Source organism: Schistocerca gregaria, chromosome 2 (genome assembly GCF_023897955.1).
Source record: "Schistocerca gregaria isolate iqSchGreg1 chromosome 2, iqSchGreg1.2, whole genome shotgun sequence".
Classification (NCBI taxonomy): Eukaryota; Metazoa; Arthropoda; class Insecta; order Orthoptera; family Acrididae; genus Schistocerca; species Schistocerca gregaria.
The window spans coordinates 90376787-90396215 of record NC_064921.1 but is presented as its reverse complement, the minus strand read 5'-3'; the positions used below and the strand labels follow the sequence as shown (position 1 = coordinate 90396215).

General features: G+C 43.6%; 1 protein-coding gene across 1 annotated transcript in view; it reads right to left on the bottom strand.

The window, feature by feature from the left end:
* LOC126336396 (mitogen-activated protein kinase kinase kinase 7-like) overlaps nucleotides 1-19429 on the bottom strand; it is a 156014-nt gene that overhangs the window by 104258 nt on the left and 32327 nt on the right. Inside the window, exon 4 of the mRNA XM_050000073.1 lies at nucleotides 5866-6008. Within this exon, the coding sequence (XP_049856030.1) occupies nucleotides 5866-6008 (143 nt within the window). The remainder of the gene's footprint in view (nucleotides 1-5865; nucleotides 6009-19429) is intronic.

Below are 19429 nucleotides of genomic sequence, written 5' to 3'. Positions count from 1 at the left end.
TCTCACAGGTAGGAAAAAATTTGGAATGTCGAGTTGGCCATATTGACAAACATCCCAAATAGTCTCGCCAGTCGGATTTTCGTAGTACATTGAAATGCTGCCGCATTCGAAGATGAACAATACAGCATTTGTATTTACATCATTGGATAATGTATGAAAATGCAGTGGTCGAAACTCGGGGCGGGGAAAAAAATAGCTCGTCTTATACCTTATTTATTTATTTATTTATTTACTGACGCTGAGATTTTGGCGCCAGTATTTATCTTTGTGCCTCCAAAGCATGCATGTGTAGTGCTACATATATTCGATGGCAAAAGTTAGTTGTGGCAGCACCAACCAACATTTTTCAGAACTTCTGCTTACTTTGCACTCGATTATAAGCCGCAGGCGCGTTTTTGGATTACAAAAACCAGAAAAAAAAGTGCGGCTTAGATTCGAGTAAATACGGTAGCTGTGCACTAGGGTCAATGGGCACCGCCAAACTGTAGCCAAGATCAAAGTAGGCCATGCTATGGCACTAAATGCAGCTGACCATAGCATGCTTGATTTCAACGGCTGCTTCACTACCCAAGCCATCTGGACCCTCCCTTCCACCACCAGTTTTTCTCCACTGTGCAGATGGGAGTTATAACACATTCTCTACTCCAGTAGTTATCAAGTCCTCAGGCTATGGTAACATACTGTCCCACACCTTCCACCTAATAGTTTCCACCCCATCTGTCCTACATCTCCTCCCATTCTTGTCTCCTAGTCTCTTTGTTTGTTGCCCTCCGCCAACGCACCCACCCATCTTTCCCCACTCTTCTACTTTTTCACTCCTTTCCCCATCTCCCTGCATCACATCCTCTTGATGCTACACCTGTTGGCATTCTAGTCCCTGGACACACTCGCCAAACAGCGTTCCTCTGTCTCCCCACCTGCACATTGCTAACCCTTCCCCTTCCATGTTCCCTCCAGATTGCTACTGTCATCTCATGTGACAGCTCCAGTCTGGCCTGAGATGCTGGAATTGGCAGTCATGTGTGCATGAGGTGTGTATAAATGGTGTGTGTTTCTCTGTTTCTCTTTTGCTGGTGATGGCTGTGGCCACAAGCTTTGCATAAGTGTTCTTTAATTGTGCCTGTCTGCAACTTAATGTATCTTTTGTACAGTAGGAAGTAATCTATCTTTTCTTACAATGTCAATAAACAAATTACATGATTTTATACAATGTTGTAACAATAATCTAAAGAAGTTTCCGTTACTTAAGTAGATAGATAGAGAGAGAGAGAGAGAGAGAGAGAGAGAGCGCAGCTAAGCATAGTCGTCAAAATACATTCCTGACATGCAGAAGGTTGTGGATTTGAATCCTGTCAATTGCTTTGAAATTTTTTGATTTTTAAATCTTTATCAAAATGACTTTGATCATTATTTTTATTCAATTAAATGGCTTAAATGTAATTTTTTATTTCTATTCTTTTGCCACATAATTTTAATCGTTGTACTGACTTCTTATTTGCTCACATTTTTTCCTTCTATCATTCTTTTATCATTTGGAATAATTGAAGAAATGAAGAAAATAGGGAAAAGTTGAGTAACCACTGAAAATGAAGATTGAGACTATCCCACAAAGCAGAATTGCACCATCCAAACTGAGGAGGAGGTATCCTTGCTATGAACTTACACTTGATTCAAATTTAAAGAATACTTTTGGTAAGACCCCACAGTCTCAATCACATACACATTTTTGTTGTGAGTGGACTGTAGCCTCTTGGTAAGGTTACATTATAATACCAGAAAAATACTATTAGGCTCGTGTTTCACAGGGTAGAACTCTCAGACATGTTGATGCAGGTCAGACACAATTCATAGCCTCAGCAGCAGTGAATATGTCACAAACTGTCATTTTAATGGATATGGCATGGTTGTGAGACACAGGTTAGAACTAGGCCAATTAAAAGTAATCACTCCACGACTGAACTGATGTCTGGCCTTATTACCATGATGATATCCCAACTGCTTCATGACTATTGCCTGCAGGACTTACAGTTGACAGTTTAGTTGGATTCTGTTGACTAATTTTGTTCTGAAGGCTCAGAGCAGATAGTTTGTGTGCCATATGTCCAGCAGTGTATGTACCAATCACTAATGTGCAAGAGCAGATCCATTTATTGTGGAGTCAACACAATATCAAGACTGTATCAAGTACAAACAGAGGAATGATCATGATCACTTCTGCTTCACTTTCAGAGGGAAAGTGAAGTCATATATTACAGTCTGATAGTGGTAATCACAACAGCATTGTGGAGAGAGACCAATTTGGTAGTAGTCAAAAAAAAGAATGGAGAATGTATATAAGGCAAATCCACAAAGAAAGTTCCATTTGGTTATATAAAACAAATGTGTACAAATACAGAAAAAATATTTATTGTACAAAAATCTACAACTGTTAAACTACTTTTCTACATAGCTTCTGAAATTTTGTAGCCACTTGTCATAGCATGCCACAAGTTTTTGTATGCCTTCTTCATAGAAGGTTGCCGCCTGTGTATGTTCTTTCAGCTCGTCATCATCGTTGAAGTGTTGGCCACAAAGGACAAATTTTAGGTGTAAGAAGAGATGAAAGTCACTAGTAGCAAGGTGCGGGCTATATGGAGGATGATCAAACGCATCCCAGTGAAATTCCTGTAAGAACTGTTTCATCACATTCACCGTGTGAAGTCCTTCACGTCCTTCAGTGAACAGTCTGACCCATCTTCTAACCATGGAATCACTCATAGCATTTTGTCCATAAACCTAGCAGATTTGTTGATGAATTTCCTTTGGTTTAACTTTCTTTGCATTTAGGAAACAAATCACAGATCTGATTTCACATGCGGTGGCATTTTCAATTACGGCTGACATTACAAAGAAGCACTACAAAGCACATGTTGACAGCAGTGATCTGAAAATAGTGTACACGTCTTCTCCTTGAGTCAGAGTAACTGCCACGCATGCTCAGAACTGCGATCGTAGGGCTGCCATGGATAGAAATAGAAACGGAACTTACTTTGTAGACGACCCTTGTATTAAGATTGTGCACAGTTGTTGGTGCCCTTGCTAAATAGCCCTAGATGAATGTTCTTAAAATGTGTTAAATGTGGAAAGTTTAAAACAGATATTCATTTCAAAGTGGACTCACTCTCATCCAAACAACTACCCATACTGTAATACTTACAATGTAAAGCTGTAAACTCTAAAAGCTGGATAGAACAACACAATAAAGACTAAAATAATGACTTAGGATGATGAGACCCACTGATCACTTACAAACACATTTATGAGCCATCCACTGCAACAACACACTGAAACATTGTTTCTAATAATTTAGGAAATACTGTACAGTATATTAAAGATTTCACAAAATCTTAAAATTTGCACAATGTTCATCTCTTGATATGCTAAAATACAGGTAACATCTATTAGAACAATGACCTCTCGTCTCAATAAGAAAAACTATCAGTTAAAATGTAGCTTATCAAAAACAATACATCACAAACACTGCTAATTGGATGGTCATCTCACTGGAGCAGGAAGCTGTGCATCATTGGATTACAGCCTATTTGTAGTTTAGTGTGAATGAATGCACCTTATTTTTTTTTTTTTTTGGTCGGTCCTCTGACTGGTTTGATGCGGCCTGCCACAAATTTCTCTCTTGGGCTGACCTCTTCACCTCAGAGTAGCACTTGCAACCTACGTCCTCAATTATTAGCTGCATGTATTCCAATCACTGTATTCCTCTACAGTTTTTGCCCTCTACAGCTCCCTCTAGTGCCACGGAAGTCATTCCCTGATGTCTTAACGGATGTCCTATCTCCTGTCCCTTTTCCTTGTCAGTGTTTTCCACATGTTCCTTTCCTCTCCGATTCTGCGCAGAATTTCCTCATTCCTTACCTTATCAGTCCACTTAATTTTCAACATTCATCTGTAGCACCACATCTCAAATGCTTCGATTCTCTTATGTTCTGGTTTTTCCACAGTCCATGTTTCACTACCATACAATGCTGTACTCCAGACATACATTCTCAGAAATTTCTTCCTCGAAGTAAGGCTAATATTTGATATTAGTAGACTTCTCTTGGCCAGGAACACCCTTTTTACCATTGCAAATCTGCTTTTGATGTCCTCCTTGCTCCATCCGCCATTGGTTATTTTACTGCCTAGGTAGTAGAATTCTTTTAACTTCATCTACTTCGTGACCGTCAATCCTGATAAGTTTCTCACTGTTCCCATTTCTACTACTTTTCAATACCTTCATCTTTCTTCAATTTATTCTCAATCCATATTCTGTATTCATTTGACTGTTCATTCCATTCAGCAGATTGCATAATTCTTCTTCACTTTCACTCAGGATAGCAATGTCATCAGTGAATCATACCATTGATATCTTTTCACGTTGAATTTCAATTCCACTCCAGAACCTTTCTTATATTTCGATCACTGCTTCCTCAATGTGCAAACTATATGCTTGTCTTACACCCTTTTTAATACGAGCACTTCGTTCTTGGTCGTCCACTCTTAGTATTCCCTCTTGGCTGTTGAGCATATTGCATATGGCCTGTCTCTCCCTATAGCTTACCCCTACTTTTTTCAGAATTTTGAACATCTTGCAACATTCAACATTTTACATTGTCAAATGCTTTTTCTAGGTCCCCAAATCCTACAAACATGTCTTGATTTTTCTTTAGCCTTGCTTCCATTATTAACCGCAATGTCAGAATTGCCTCTCTTGTGCCTTTACCTTCCCTAAAGCCAAACTGATCGCCATCTAGCACATCCTCAATTTTCTTTTACATTCTTCTGTATATTATTCTTGTAAGCAACTTGGAAGCATGAACTGTTAAGCTGATTGTGTGATAATTCTCACACTTGTCAGCTTCAGCTCATTGTGTTGCCACTTCCCTCAATGATTTTAGAAATTCTGATGGAATGTTTATACCTCTTCTGCCTCATTTCATCTTAAATCCTTCAAAGCTCTTTTAAATTCTGATTCTAATAATGTGTCCACAAAATTTAAATGGTATTTCCCATAGACTTACTGAATTTTTTAAATATTTTTAAGTACATGAATTCATCAGAAATGATATGAACAAGGTATGGAAAGTTCTTAGTCGAACATGAATATTTTAAGGAGTAAAGGTAACAACTGACCATATGGTAGACGCATTGAGTTATCAACGGTTTACTAAGTACATTTCTGGTTTTCAGACAAATCCTTCTCCAGACCTATACAGAACACATCCATGCGTAAAGCTATGCACTGATATTGCAGCTAAAATGGGGTGAATGTCAAGTGGCATGAGCTAAGAGAGAGAGAGAGAGAGAGAGAGAGAGAGAGAGAGAGAGAGAGAGGGGGGGGGGGGGGGGGTCGGGGACAGGTGGCTCACAACTGGGACAGAGAGGCAACAGTTACACAGGATAAAAACATGACAGTGGTGAGCTCGTTATGGCCACAGGCACATGGAGCTGTGCTTAGCGCATACGGCTTGGAGGAATGAAGTGGAAGGGGAGGAAATAGAATGGAGCAAACAGGAGACTGTGGAGAGAGTGAGTGCAGGATCAGTGAAGTTAGGGTCACGGGGCCTGGGTGGAGGGGATGTGTGGTGGAGAGAGAGACCAGGCGGGTGTGCCAGTTGATGTGTTTGACCCTCAGAAATTTGATGAGTAGTTACGTTCAATCCTTAGATTATTCAGAAATGATATGGTTCATTACCTCCTTTAGACTAGCTTCTGAATTACACAATTTCATTATTAGCAGGAAACAATGAAAAACAAAAAATGAATGTCTATGCAGAAAGTATAAATAATTATCACTACAGCTAATAGTGAAAAAAAAGAGGAACTTGCCTTCAAACACTTCGGGAGCCATCCAAGCAGCACTCCCTTTATTGTTTGTCATATAGGTTTTCTTATCACAGGCTGTTCCAAAGTCACATATTTTGAGTACTTTTCCACCCATTATGAGAAGAAGGTTTGGTGGTTTAAGATCCCTATAATAAGAAAACACGATTCTATCAATTTCACTGTTGAAATAAAGATTAGTACTAAAGCAGTTGCTGAGTAAATAACTGAGCATGAATAATGTTACAAATACAAGAAAATATTAAGAGTAAATCATAAGAAAACTTCATCACTATTACTTTGACAAATGTGTTGCTTATAGAGGCATAGACTACCAAATAACCTCTGAAAACACTGCACACAAAATAAAATACTGATTCTGATGCTGTCATGTACAATCCTATTGCTATCTTCTAACAGACCAGTGAACACAGTCTGATTAAAAATTATTGTCTCACGACAAACATCCTTGGATAGAAATAAACAAAATAAACAACATTACAGTAGGCTATCATTTATTTAAAAAGGGGTAACCGCTACTGTACAAGCAGAATAGTTTCATATATTTCATACATTCACATACAACAGTGCTCACACTATGCCTATTTCGTCTTTTAGTCTAATAAAAAAGTGGGGAAAAACAGTTGATCAGTAGTAAAAGAGACGATGAGTATGACAATAGTTTTTATATCATGTTATGGAATAACTCATCCTGTAGTTGCAAAATAGTTCTGGAAAAGTAAAAGGCTCAAAATGAAGGTCACAAGCAACCCCTTGCTGGAACTGCAGTTCCAAGACATAATTAAAATAACATCATACCATCACACATGTAGATGTAGTCTACAGACTTTGTACTATGTGTTGACACATTGCATGGTCGTTAACTTATAAGACCACAGGCTTTTGTTTTGCTTTGGCAGTGTGCTGTCATTGAAATCCTTATCAAAGAGAAAAAAATGAACCTTAAGACTTCAGCCTGCACATGGTCATTTGCGCACAGGTGACAGCAGTGTTATGATGTGTATGAAGTACATCAAAGATGGCAACACAAGCACGCAAGATGAGCTCTGCAGCAGTATCCCTCAAACAGTTTCCATGATACTCAACACATGACTTGAAGATCTCATGGACAAAAGACACGTCACCTGTCAATGAAATCTCAACCAAATTTGCAACAGAAATACTGCTGTGCAGGGAATGATTAGTAAACTGAGTTATCAAGAAGTATTTAATAACTGTAAGCTACAAAGTTCAGAGACTCACAGCCCAAAACTGGAATGTCCAATATGGAATACCAATATTATGAGGAGGAAAGATTGCTAGCCAACCACATAGTAGAGGTGCTGAGTTGCAGTCAGGCACAATAAAAATATCTTTTCACTGTGATTGTCTGTGACTCAATATGCCTCTATATGGTGAGTAGTAAACAAAACATCAAAATAATGAATGGCACGATTTGGATTAGCCGTAAGAAAAAAGCAGGAAGAGAGTGATCTACTGGGAAAATATGGACAGTCTTCTGTGATGCAGATGGTTGCATTCTGGTTGATATTCTGGAACCTGGCCACATCATAAATGCTGTCCAATACATCTAAACATCTCTGAAGCTCCATCGAGCATTGTAGACAAAAAGAACAAACTGCAGCCTCATATGCGTCCTAATACTGCTTGTGTCACCATGGGGAAAATTAAGAATTTTGATGGGGAAAGTCATCTGCATCATCACTACAGTCCTGACTTGGCAGGCTACCATGTTTTCACTTCTATGGAAAAATAGCTATGAGGTCAATGCTGTAAGATAATGAAGTATCTTGCAGCCCCAGTGTCTTCCTGGTGAAACAGCGATTAATAAAATATGTACAACAACACCAGATGCGTATATATGGATCAACACGAAGTATATAAATATTGGCTGAGTATGAGTATAACTCACGCTCTGATGTTTCTATACTAACTTAATTATGTATGTAGATAGTGCATCCATCCCGGGAGTCGAGAATCTCAATTATTTTTGCCCGTTATTGATATTGATAGTGACATGATAATACTGGCATGATATTGGTCCTCGGAATTCCAGAACTTTCAAGAACATTTTAATTTTGAAGTTTTACAGTTAAACTTTTAGTTTAATTTCAGATTTGGTGTTGTAATTTTTGCATTTACTTTATTAATTCTGGAGCCATGTTAACATGCTACACTAATTAGCACCACAATTATTAAAACTTTCTTAAAATCCACTGCTGAGTAGTCTTTGAGTTAGAGGAATCAAAGTTCAAAGATCAGTGAGCGTAATTTTTTGTGATCCTATGTGCTCAATCATTTAAGTTATTCAATTATAATAATAAAAGTAATTTAATCATGATAGAAACTGAGTAATAGATACTGACGCTTGACAAACCACAAGGAATTTTGAAATTTAACCAAAGAATTAAATTCCCACTGAAACTAAAAGTAGCTATTTTACTAATAGATATCTCCCGCCCCCCCCCCCCACCCCATTAATATATTTAGGTGAGAGTAATTAGGTATTTACAAGACCGGAGCACCTTCAGGATTATCTTCACTCATAATCAGATGAGACTGCAGTCAAACCCACTCACACAGAAGCTTGAACTTTTTTACACTGTCATGGGACCTTTGACCAGAGTATGTGACATACATTCCAACAGTTTATGTCTATTCATTCCTGAGAAAAATTATCTTGACAAATGGACACACAGACAGTTAATGAATGACAAATTAATATTTTTTTCATGAGACAATCACAAAATAACAGTTTTTGGGCTTTTCCCTTTACTTGTACTATAAAACCTTGCTTCTTGCCACATTTCACAATTCTAGGTCAACAGGGAGTGCCCTATAGGTTTTGATTAGTGAGTTTGCAAGTATCAAAATATTTGACACAAATGGCTTGTTTTATTTCACTGACTTAGAAGCTTTACTTTTTACACTGCTAAAGGATCTTACCTATTCCTGAGATAAAGATGTCTTAATAGTTGGACAGACAACAAAGTGATCCCATAAGGGTTCTGTTTTTACTGACTGTGGTACGGAGGACTAAAAATGGTGCACACATTCCAAAACATAGTGTCTAAAATGATTTTATAATAATCAGTGATTTCACAATTTAAAATGTTGTAGTTTAAAGATACACTATTAATGTTCACTGAGGAATAAAAACTCATCAACTAAACATGCAATTGAAAAACATACTGGAAGCAAAACAAAGCCAAAGAGGAAGTGTTAATTCTAACACTGAGTAAAAAGCAGTTTGTGCCCATATGGGAGCACATTTACCACAAAGCTGTAGTGAAGAAATCATCATCAATGAAACAAGAAGTGTGATCTAAATGTTGACAAACATATCATAAGTACCATTATCCATAGATTACTGAGCAATAAATATGCACACAAAATAAACTGTCAAACCAGAGAAGAGAGTAATACACTAGCAACAATATTTGTAGATCCAAATCATTTCAAAACCACAGACTGTTTACCACAGGGTGATCTGTGTTTGAACAATTTAAGGTCTATAGAATTCAGCCAGATGTTTATCAACATCTGCAAAAATTAAAAATAGTAAGGGAATTTAATGTGAGTAGTGGGGGGTGACAAGTTGCCTGATGAAATAACAAGTACAAATATTACAAGAAAAGCTGTTCTTAAAAGTGTAAGTGAATGTACATTTTTTCATGAACATAAACATTTATGGCCTACACATAAAATATGTAAATAGCACAGAGGTAAAAACTATTGAGTGTTAAGCTATTAATTTATCTGTCAGAAGGGAGAAATATTACAGTTTTTCCTTGAAATAACATAGCCTAAAGAAATCCTGCATCAAAATGCTTAATAAATTAGAGAACTATATTGCAGGTAAGAGCCTTTGAGGAGTAAGAAAATTCATGGAGGTTGCTGCACACTTATTAAAATTTCTTTGATATTTGGAGACAGATGATTTTAATTTTCTCTATCATGAACATACAATATATTTTCTTTGAAAGTTACTGTTTGGAATTAGAGGGGCAAAAATATTGAAATAATTGTGACATATAGAACCCAGGTAAACAAATAACAAAAATATTTCTATTTAAACACAGGAATCTTTTATAGACACCGATGATAGAGAAGAAGATAAGGATTAAATAGCTGCTGATTTTAATATAAGCATAATAAATAAACCCATTAAATATGCACAATTTATTAACGTGATTCAAGTATTTGGTTTCAAGCTAAACTTTACAGAATTCACAAGAGAGAGTAGGTTAACTACAACTTGTATAAATGCTATTCTGACAAATTACAAATTTCATGATACAAGAAAATTCGATGTAGGTTTAGGGATTTCTGATTATTTTGTATCGGTTTGAGCCTATGAAATATAAAGACACCAGATGGAAAATATACAACACACAATAGTTCAGTTAAAAAAATATATATATATAATCTTGTTCTATATGATTAGCAGAAGTAAACTGGCCATTGGCACAGCAGAAGTAAACTTGCCATTGGCACACTGTAGTACAAACCCTAAACACTCCAGCAGATTTCTTGAAAGCTTTATTGCATGTTTTTAACAAAACATCCCCCTCCCCTCCCAATAAAGAATGAGTAAACTAAAATGGATAACAGCTGGAATAAAAGCGTCTAGAGCTAGAAATAGAATTTTGCACAACAAACTGTAAAGTAATACAACTGTAGAATTATGAACTAAGTTCAAATGGTTCAAATGGCTCTGAGCACTATGGGACTCAACATCAGTGGTCATAAGTCCCCTAGAACTTAGAACTACTTAAACCTAACTAACCTAAGGACATCACACACATCCATGCCCGAGGCAGGATTCGAACCTGCGACCGTAGCGGTCACGCGATTCCGGACTGAGCGCCTAGAACCGCTAGACCACCGCGGCCGGCCTATGAACTAAGTAAAACAGAATAAAACTATCTGTAGATGGGTGATAAAGACAGCAAAAGAAATGGTACACAAAAAGTTCATTCTGAATCATACAAATCATAACTCAAAGGCACAGAATAAATGATACAATCCAAACTGAACAACTGACAATCCACAGATCTCCAAAATTAAATCAGGTAAAAAGTTCATTGAAAACCCTTCAGAAACAACAGAACATTAGAATGAATGAATGAATGAATGAATGAATCAAAATCAGATGTTGATTTAACACTTACCGTGCGGCTGCCGTAATATTACGTCACGGGCGGATAACGAAGAAAATTCGGCCGCCGTAATATTACATCCCGCCGCATTCCACATTGTTGTAGTATTTCAAACGCATTGTTAGTGTTCGCGCTACAACCTGTAGGTCCTGTAATGATTGTAGTTCATCATATTAGCGCTAGATCGCAGCACCTAGTGAGGTAACGTGACATATCCGAATATATTTCCGAACGAATTCACGTGTGTTTTTCATGCGTATGTTACGTGTTCTGTGGTGTCCTGTCGTTTGTTTACCGTTGATTTTGGCGCTAGTATTTTGGTTTTAGCTAGTTTATCTTCTTTTTACTCACAATGGCGAGTGATGAGGATGCAAAACTTCAAAAAATGATTGAAGATGTTCTTGCTAAACCTACTGATGATTTTTCGGATTTCGATAGTGACAGTGATTACGAAATGCCGGAAAATAACGATAGTCCAGGTAAGTCTAACATCTTACTAAATCGATGCAGAACAAGACAGTTCATGTTGCGATTTGTTCTGTTACGTTCCGTATTATTTCAGACACAGATTTGTCATCAGATGAATGTGAGCCACCGCCTGTGTTGCCTCCCACTCATCATCGAAAGAAGCCAAGATTGAGTGACATTTCACAGGATGACTGGACTATAGTGGATCAAACACCAAATATTTTGTTATTTACAGGGTCTCATGGTGTGCTAAATAATGTAGGACTCAGTCAGTCTTGTGATTATTTAGATTTTTTTTCTCATTTTATAAATGACAGGGTTATTTCAATTATGAAGGAGCAAAGAAACCTATATGCTAGACAGAAGCTGGCCACACTGAGAGCACAAAACAAATTAGGGCCCAATTCTAGATTTAAGCAGTGGAGGACGCTAACAATTGCTGAAACAAAGACGTTTCTGGCTATTATTCTCCACATGTCAATCAGTGAGAGGCCAAGTATGGCCAGTCACTGGTGTAGTGATCCAGCGGTTAGCTGCAATTTTCGCCCCAATATTATGCCAAGGGACAGATTTCTGAATATTTTGTCTATGTTCCACATAAACGACAATTCAAAGCAAAAAAAGAAAGGTGAAGTAGATTCCATAAGGTCAGGCTTCTTCTGGATGGTTTGGTAAGGAATTTCAAAGAAAGTTATGAGCCAGGTGAAGCGCTAACAATTGATGAAGGCGTGTACGTTTATATGCATAATCCAAAACTGGGTACATACACAACTTTGAAGTTTACCACAGAAGAGACGATAAACTGGACAACAGTGCTTCTGCAGTGGTAAAGCGATTGCTCGGCTCACTCCAAGGTAAGGGCCACACTGTATATGTTGACAGATTTTACACCAGTGTTCAGCTAGCTGAAGAACTGGCTAGAGCCAATACTGGTCTCGTAGGGACAGTAATGCCAAACAGAAAAGGATTGCCCAGGCTCTCAAAGAGGGTAAACTCAAAAAGGTTGAACAAATATTTCGCCGCAAGATTGGTTGGTTGGGTGTGGGATTGAAGGGACCAGACTGCTAAGGTCATCGGTCCCTTGTTCCACGATAAAATCACACGAAATAAAAACTGTCAGTCGTTAAAAACGGAGAACTGAGACAAGGGACGACACAATACAAGAAAGACAGACAAAGACCAGACAAACGGAACTAAAATCACACCGAGTGTGAAGGTGGTTGGCCGACCATGAAAAGAAGGAAAAGCCAACCACCAAATGACATTAAAACCCACAGTTTAAAACCACAGGCCAAAGGCCCAAGTCAATACAGGAAATAAAAGGACAAACACTCAAATCATACGATAAAAACCCCCTGCCCGAATAAAACTCAACACGAGGTCCGCCATAGCAACGTCATCACATAAAAGGGCAGGGAGGGTATCAGGCAGCGCAAACGTCTGCCTGAGTCCTGTTAAAAGCGGGCAGTCCACCAAAATGTGGACCACCGTCAGAGCTGCCCCGCAGCGACATAGCGGTGGGTCCTCCCGGCGCAACAAATGGCCGTGCATCAGCCACGTGTGGCCAACGCGCAGCCGGCAGAGGACGACAGAGTCCTTCCGAGAGGCCCGCATGGAGGAGCGCCACACACCGGTCGTCTCCTTCACCGCCCGAAGTTTGTTGGGCGTGGGCAGGGTGCGCCACTCGTCACCCCAGGCACCAAGCACTTTCTGGCGCAAAAGCGACAGGAGATCACACTCCATAAGGCCGAGTTCCAGAGCCGGTGAACTCACTGCCTGTTTAACCAGCGTGTCAACCCGCTCATTGCCCGGGATGCCGACATGACCTGGGGTCCAAACAAAGACCACGGAGCGGCCGCAAAGGGCAAGAGCATGGAGCGACTCGTGGATGGCCATCACCAAACGGGAACGAGGAAAGCACTGGTCAAGAGCTCGTAAACCACTCAGGGAGTCACTACAGATGACAAAGGACTCACCTGAGCGGGAGCGGATATACTCTAGGGCGCGATAGATGGCAACCAACTCGGCAGTGTATACACTGTTCCCGGGTGCCAGCGACCGTTGCTCACAATGATCCTCTAGAGTAAGAGCGTAACCAGTGCGACCAGAGACCATCGAACCGTCGGTATAGGCCACGGCAGATCCGGGAAACTCGGCAAGGAGAGAAACAAAGCGGCGGCGGAGGGCCGGAGGAGGGATCGAGTCTTTCGGACCCTGTGCCAAATCCAGCCGCATGCATGGTCGGCGCACACACCAAGGGGGCAGACGGAGATTGGCCCGGAAAACAGGCGGGAGAGGAAAAAACTCAATCCCACACAGTAGAGCTCAGATGCGAACCGCGATCGTACACCCTGACCGGGGCCGCCTGTCTGGAAGATGGACGATCGAGTGCGGGAACAGGAGACGGTAGTTGGGATGCCCTGGCAAACTACAAACGTGGGCAGCATAAGCGGCCAGAAGTTGGTCGCGCCGGATCTGCAATGGAGGAACACCAGCCTCCACAAGTAAGCTGTCAACAGGGCTTGTCCGAAATGCTCCTGTGGCGAGTCGGATCCCGCAGTGATGGATGGGATCCAGCAATTGCAATGCTGATGGCGATGCCGAAACATAAGCCACACACCCATAATCAAGGCGGGACTGGATCAGCGCTTGATACAGCCGGAGAAGGGTGGACCGATCGGCACCACATCCGGTGTGGCTAAGGCAACGGAGAGCGTTTAAATGCCGCCAGCATGTTTGTTTAAGCTGCCTAATATGAGGCTGCCAAGTCAACCGGGCATCAAATACCAGTCCCAAGAACCGATGCGTCTCTACCACAGCAAGAGGTTCACCGTCAAGGTAAAGGCATGGCTCAGGGTGAACCGTGCGACGCCGGCAGAAATGCATAACGCAAGTCTTAGCGGCCGAAAACTGGAAGCTGTGCGCTACAGCCCATGACTGCGCCTTGCGGATAGCGCCCTGCAGCTGGCGCTCAGCAACTGCAATGCCAGCGGAGCTGTAGTAGAGGCAGAAGTCGTCTGCAAACAACGAAGCTGCGACGGACGATCCCACCGCCTCAGCGAGCCCATTGATCGCAATTAAAAACAGGGAGACACTGAGGACAGACCCCTGTGGGACCCCGTTCTCCTGGACCCGGGAGGAACTATGGGACGCAGCAACTTGCACGCAGAAGGAACGATACGACAGAAAATTCTGAATAAAAATCGGGAGCGGGCCCCTAAGACCCCACCCATGAAGTGTGGCCAGGATGTGATATCGCCAAGTCGTATCGTACGCCTTCCGCATGCCGAAGAAGACGGCAACCAGATGTTGGCGGCGTGCAAAGGCTGTACGGACGGCAGACTCTAGGGAGACCAGATTATCGACGGCAGAGCGGCCTTTACGGAACCCACCCTGAGACGGAGCCGGAAGGCCTCGAGACTCGAGGAGTCAACTCAACCTCCGGCTCACCATACGTTCTAGCAACTTGCAAAGAACGTTGGTGAGGCTTATGGGGTGGTAGCTGTCCACCTCCAGCGGGTTCTTGCCAGGTTTCAACACGGGGAGGACGATGCTTTCTCGCCATTGAGACGGGAACACACCCTCAACCCAGATGCGGTTGAAAACATCTAGGAGGCGTCGCTGGCAATTCACAGAGAGCTGTTACAGCATCTGGCTGTGGATGCGGTCTGGCCCAGGAGCCGTATCAGGGCAAGCAGATAGTGCACTCTGGAATTCCCAGTCGCTGAAAGGAGCATTGTACGACTCTGCGTGGCGCGTGTGAAATGAAAGCCTCCAACTTTCCAACCGCTCTTTCCGGGAGCGGAAGGCCAGTGGGTAATTCGTAGATGCGGAACACTGAGCAAAATGCGCTGCTAACCGGTCCGCAATCGTGTCAGAGTCAGGACACACCATTCCATTCAGCGAAAGCCCAGGGACAGAGACAGATGGCCGATAGCCATGGAGTCGCCTAATCTTAGCCCAAACCTGCGATGCAGAGGTACGGACGCCAATGGTGGAAACATACCGTTCCCAGCACTCCTGCTTCCGTTGGCGAATAAGGCGTCGGGCACGGGCACGGAGCTGTTTAAACACGATGAGGTTCTCCAAGGACGGGTGCCGCTTATGGCGTTGAAGAGCCCGCCGGCCATCTCTAATCGCCTCTGCGATCTCGGGCGCCCACCAAGGCACAGTCCTCCGCCGAGGGGACCCGGATGAACAGGGAATCGCAGATGCCGCCGCAGAAACGATGCCGGTGGTGACCGACTGAACCACCGCATCAATGGTGTCATGGGAAGGAGGTGCGATAGTGGCGAGAGAGGAGAACAAGCCCCAATCAGCCTTATTCAGAGCCCATCTGGAGGGGCGTTCAGAAGAGTGACGCTGTGGTAGTGACAGAAAGATGGGGAAATGGTCACTACCACATAAGTCGTCATGGACACTTCAGTGGATGGATGGTGAAAGTCCGGGGCTGCAGATAGAAAGGTCGATGGCCGAAAATGTGCCATGGACTACGCTGAAATGCGTCGGCTCTCCCGTGTTTAAGAGGCAGAGGTCAAGCTGCGAGAGAAGAGTCTCGACATCTCTACCCCGGCCAGTAATCGCGGCGCTACCCCACAGGGGGTTATGGGCGTTAAGGTCGCCCAGTAACACAAAAGGAGGAGGCAGTTGTGCTATCAATGCAGCCAACACATGACACGAGACATCACCATCTGGCGGAAGATACAAACTGCAGACAGTAATAGGCTGAGGCGTCCACATCCTTACAGCGACAGCCTCTAAAGGTGTGTGAAGAGGTACACATTCGCTGTAGACAGAGTTAAGGATGTAGACGCAGACTCCACCAGATACCCTCTCATAAGCTGCCCGGTTCTTGTAATAACCCCGATACCCACGTAGGGCAGGGGTCCGCATTGCCGGAAACCAAGTTTCCTGTAGGGCAATGCAGAGGAAAGGGTGACTGCTGATGAGTTGGCGAAGCTCAGCAAGGTGGTGGAAAAAAGCACTGCAGTTCCACTGGAGTATCGCTTTGTCCATGTCCGAAAAAGGCGTGAAGGGACCGAGGAGGCAGATCACGCCACTGGGTCACCTGCTGCCACCGATGGAGGACCAGTACAATCTGCTTCCATGGTGTCTGAGGGTCCGGCGAGATCCAGGTCCTCAGCGGACGCCCGGATCTCCACCTTATCCTCGGACTTAGGGCCTGTATGGAGCAGTGGGGTGGATGCCACCGCGTGTTCCTTGGCCTTAGAGGCCTTCTTCTTCGTCTTGTCTCTCTGGTCCTTGGGTTTCATTGGCTGGGAGGGCTCCAGCGAGTCAGTCTCCAGGACGGAGGAGGAGCGGGAAGCCCTGCGACCAGCCGCTGGTCTGCTTTTCTTCCATTGGCTGACGTCACCCTTCCCAGAGGCGGAAACCTGGGAAGGAAGGGACCCAAGGGACCCTTTCCGTGCCATTCGAGCCGGGGAAGTTTGAGGCTTCCCCAGCTTAGAAGTGGGGACTGATGTCCCCGATGGTTGGGGCGGTGGGGGGTGGGGGGGGGGGGGGGGGGGGAGGGTTGCTGCTCCTGAGGCAGGTAGTGCAGGAGCAGCAGGGAGTGCAGTGCCCCCCACCATCAAGGGGGCAGGTGTAGCATTCCGGCTCTGAGAGGTGGCAGTCTGAGGGATAGCTAATGGGGCCATAACAGTAGTAGCCGCGGCGTAAGAGGCAGTCATTCGAACAGGATGGAGGCGTTCGAACTTCTGCCTGGCCTCAGTGTATGTCAGGCGGTCCAGGGTCTTATACTCCATGATTTTGCGCTCTTTCTGGAAGATCCTGCAGTCCGGCGAGCAAGGCGAGTGGTGCTCTCCGCAGTTTACACAGATGGGAGGCGGAGCACATGGAGTATTGGGATGTGATGGGCGTCCACAATCTCGACATGTGAGGCTGGAAGTACAGCGGGAAGACATATGCCCAAACTTCCAGCACTTAAAGCACCGCATCGGGGGAGGGATATATGGCTTGACGTCACAACGATAGACCATCACCTTGACCTTCTCAGGTAAAGTATCACCCTCGAAGGCCAAGATGAAGGCACCGGTGGCAACCTGCTTATCCCTTGGACCACGATGTACGCGCCGGACGAAGTGAACACCTCGCCGCTCTAAATTGCCGCGAAGCTCGACATCGGACTGCAATAGAAGGTCCCGATGGAATATTATGCCCTGGACCATATTAAGACTCTTATGGGGCGGGATTGTAACCAGAACATCTCCCAGCTTGTTACAATCGAGTAACCGGCGGGACTGGGCGGAAGACGCCGATTTGATCAAAACCGAGCCCGAGCGCATTTTGGACAAGCCCTCCACCTCCCCGAACTTGTCCTCTAAGTGCTCGACGAAGAACTGAGGCTTCATGGATGTAAAGGATTCACCATCAGCTCTCGTACACACCAGGTAGCGGGGCGAGTATGTTTCGCTGGCATCCTTAGTCTTTCGTTCCTCCCATGGTGTAGCCAGGGAGGGGAACGATTTGGGGTCATATGTAGTTGCGTTGTATTGAGCCCTGGAACGCTTAGAGACTGCTGGCGGCTGGCCGCCAGCAAGAGATGATGTACCACGCTTCATTGCGGGTCATCCGCCCTGATGCCACCTACTCCGACCAAGGGCCCTCCCCACAGGCGCCTCCCAGCCTCAGCAACGACCACCTGGCAGGATGGCCATTGCCGGGAGTCCCAATGCCCCAAGGAGATAGGCATCTACTCCTTGGCATACGTGGGGAGTTAACGGCGCTGGCATCAGCAGAGCGATCCCTGTGTAGTCAGGGGGCTACAACCAACAGGGTACATGGCGGCCCCACCACAACGGACTGGCTACCGTGCTGGATTTCAGGTGATGTAGTCCAATATTGTCATTGGCGCATAAAGCGACACAGCATAGCAGACTGCAATAAACTGCACCCAAGAACAAATCCATGCCCAAGAGATGGTAGGTGAGCGGGACTGCTAAGCGATGACGACAAACCTGGCTAGAGATGGTAATGCAAGATGGACACATCGCTCCTTGTAAGGCGCCCTTCCCCAATCGGCTCGCTCTTCAGAAAATTTAGAAGGATGGAGGTCAAACCCGTTAGGGGACCATCTCACAAGGCCAAAACGTTTGAGACTCCTTTTAGTCGCCTCTTACGACAGGCAGGAATAGCGTGGGCCTATTCTTACCCCCAAACCCACAGGGGGGTCGCCGCAAGAACGACGTACTAGTATTGCGATGGAAAGACAAGAGGGATGTGTGGATGATAAGTACCAGGCACACATCCTCAATGTTGCCTGTTGCTACAAGAGAAGGCAATGAGAAGTTGAAACCAGTGGCAGTGCTGGATTACAATAGACATAAAGCTGGTGTAGACCTTTTTGATCAGCGTCTTTCATATGGAGCACTTTATCACAAAACAGTGAAGTGGTGGAGAAAGCTTGCCTTTCACTGTATAATTATGGCAGTTTCCAATGGTTGTATTTTGCACAATTGCATCCATGAGAAGAAACTGAGCACTGCTAAGTTTATACAGGAGGTCTGCACTGTGTTAGTGTTACAGAGAGGAGAGAGAATTGAGGATTCTCATGGATCTGCAACAATTGCTCGATTGTCGCAGAAACATTTTACGAACCGTGTGGAAATGGCAAGAGGGAAAAAGAAAGCACAAAGACGTTGTGTAGTGTGTAGTGGAAAACAAAAGAACATTACTGGGAAAGCTGGGAGGAAAGATACTTCTTATGAGTGCAGTGAGTGTGACGTAGGTTTGTGTGTCACCCCGTGCTTCAAGCTTTATCACACTGTGGTTCACTATGCAAAATAACTTATGTGTATGTAGCTATGCTTTATGTGCAAATGGTATAACAAATGTCTTTTCAGTGTCAAATGATCACTTTCCAAAATTTATTTCTTCTTTAAATTGACTAAAATTTATTT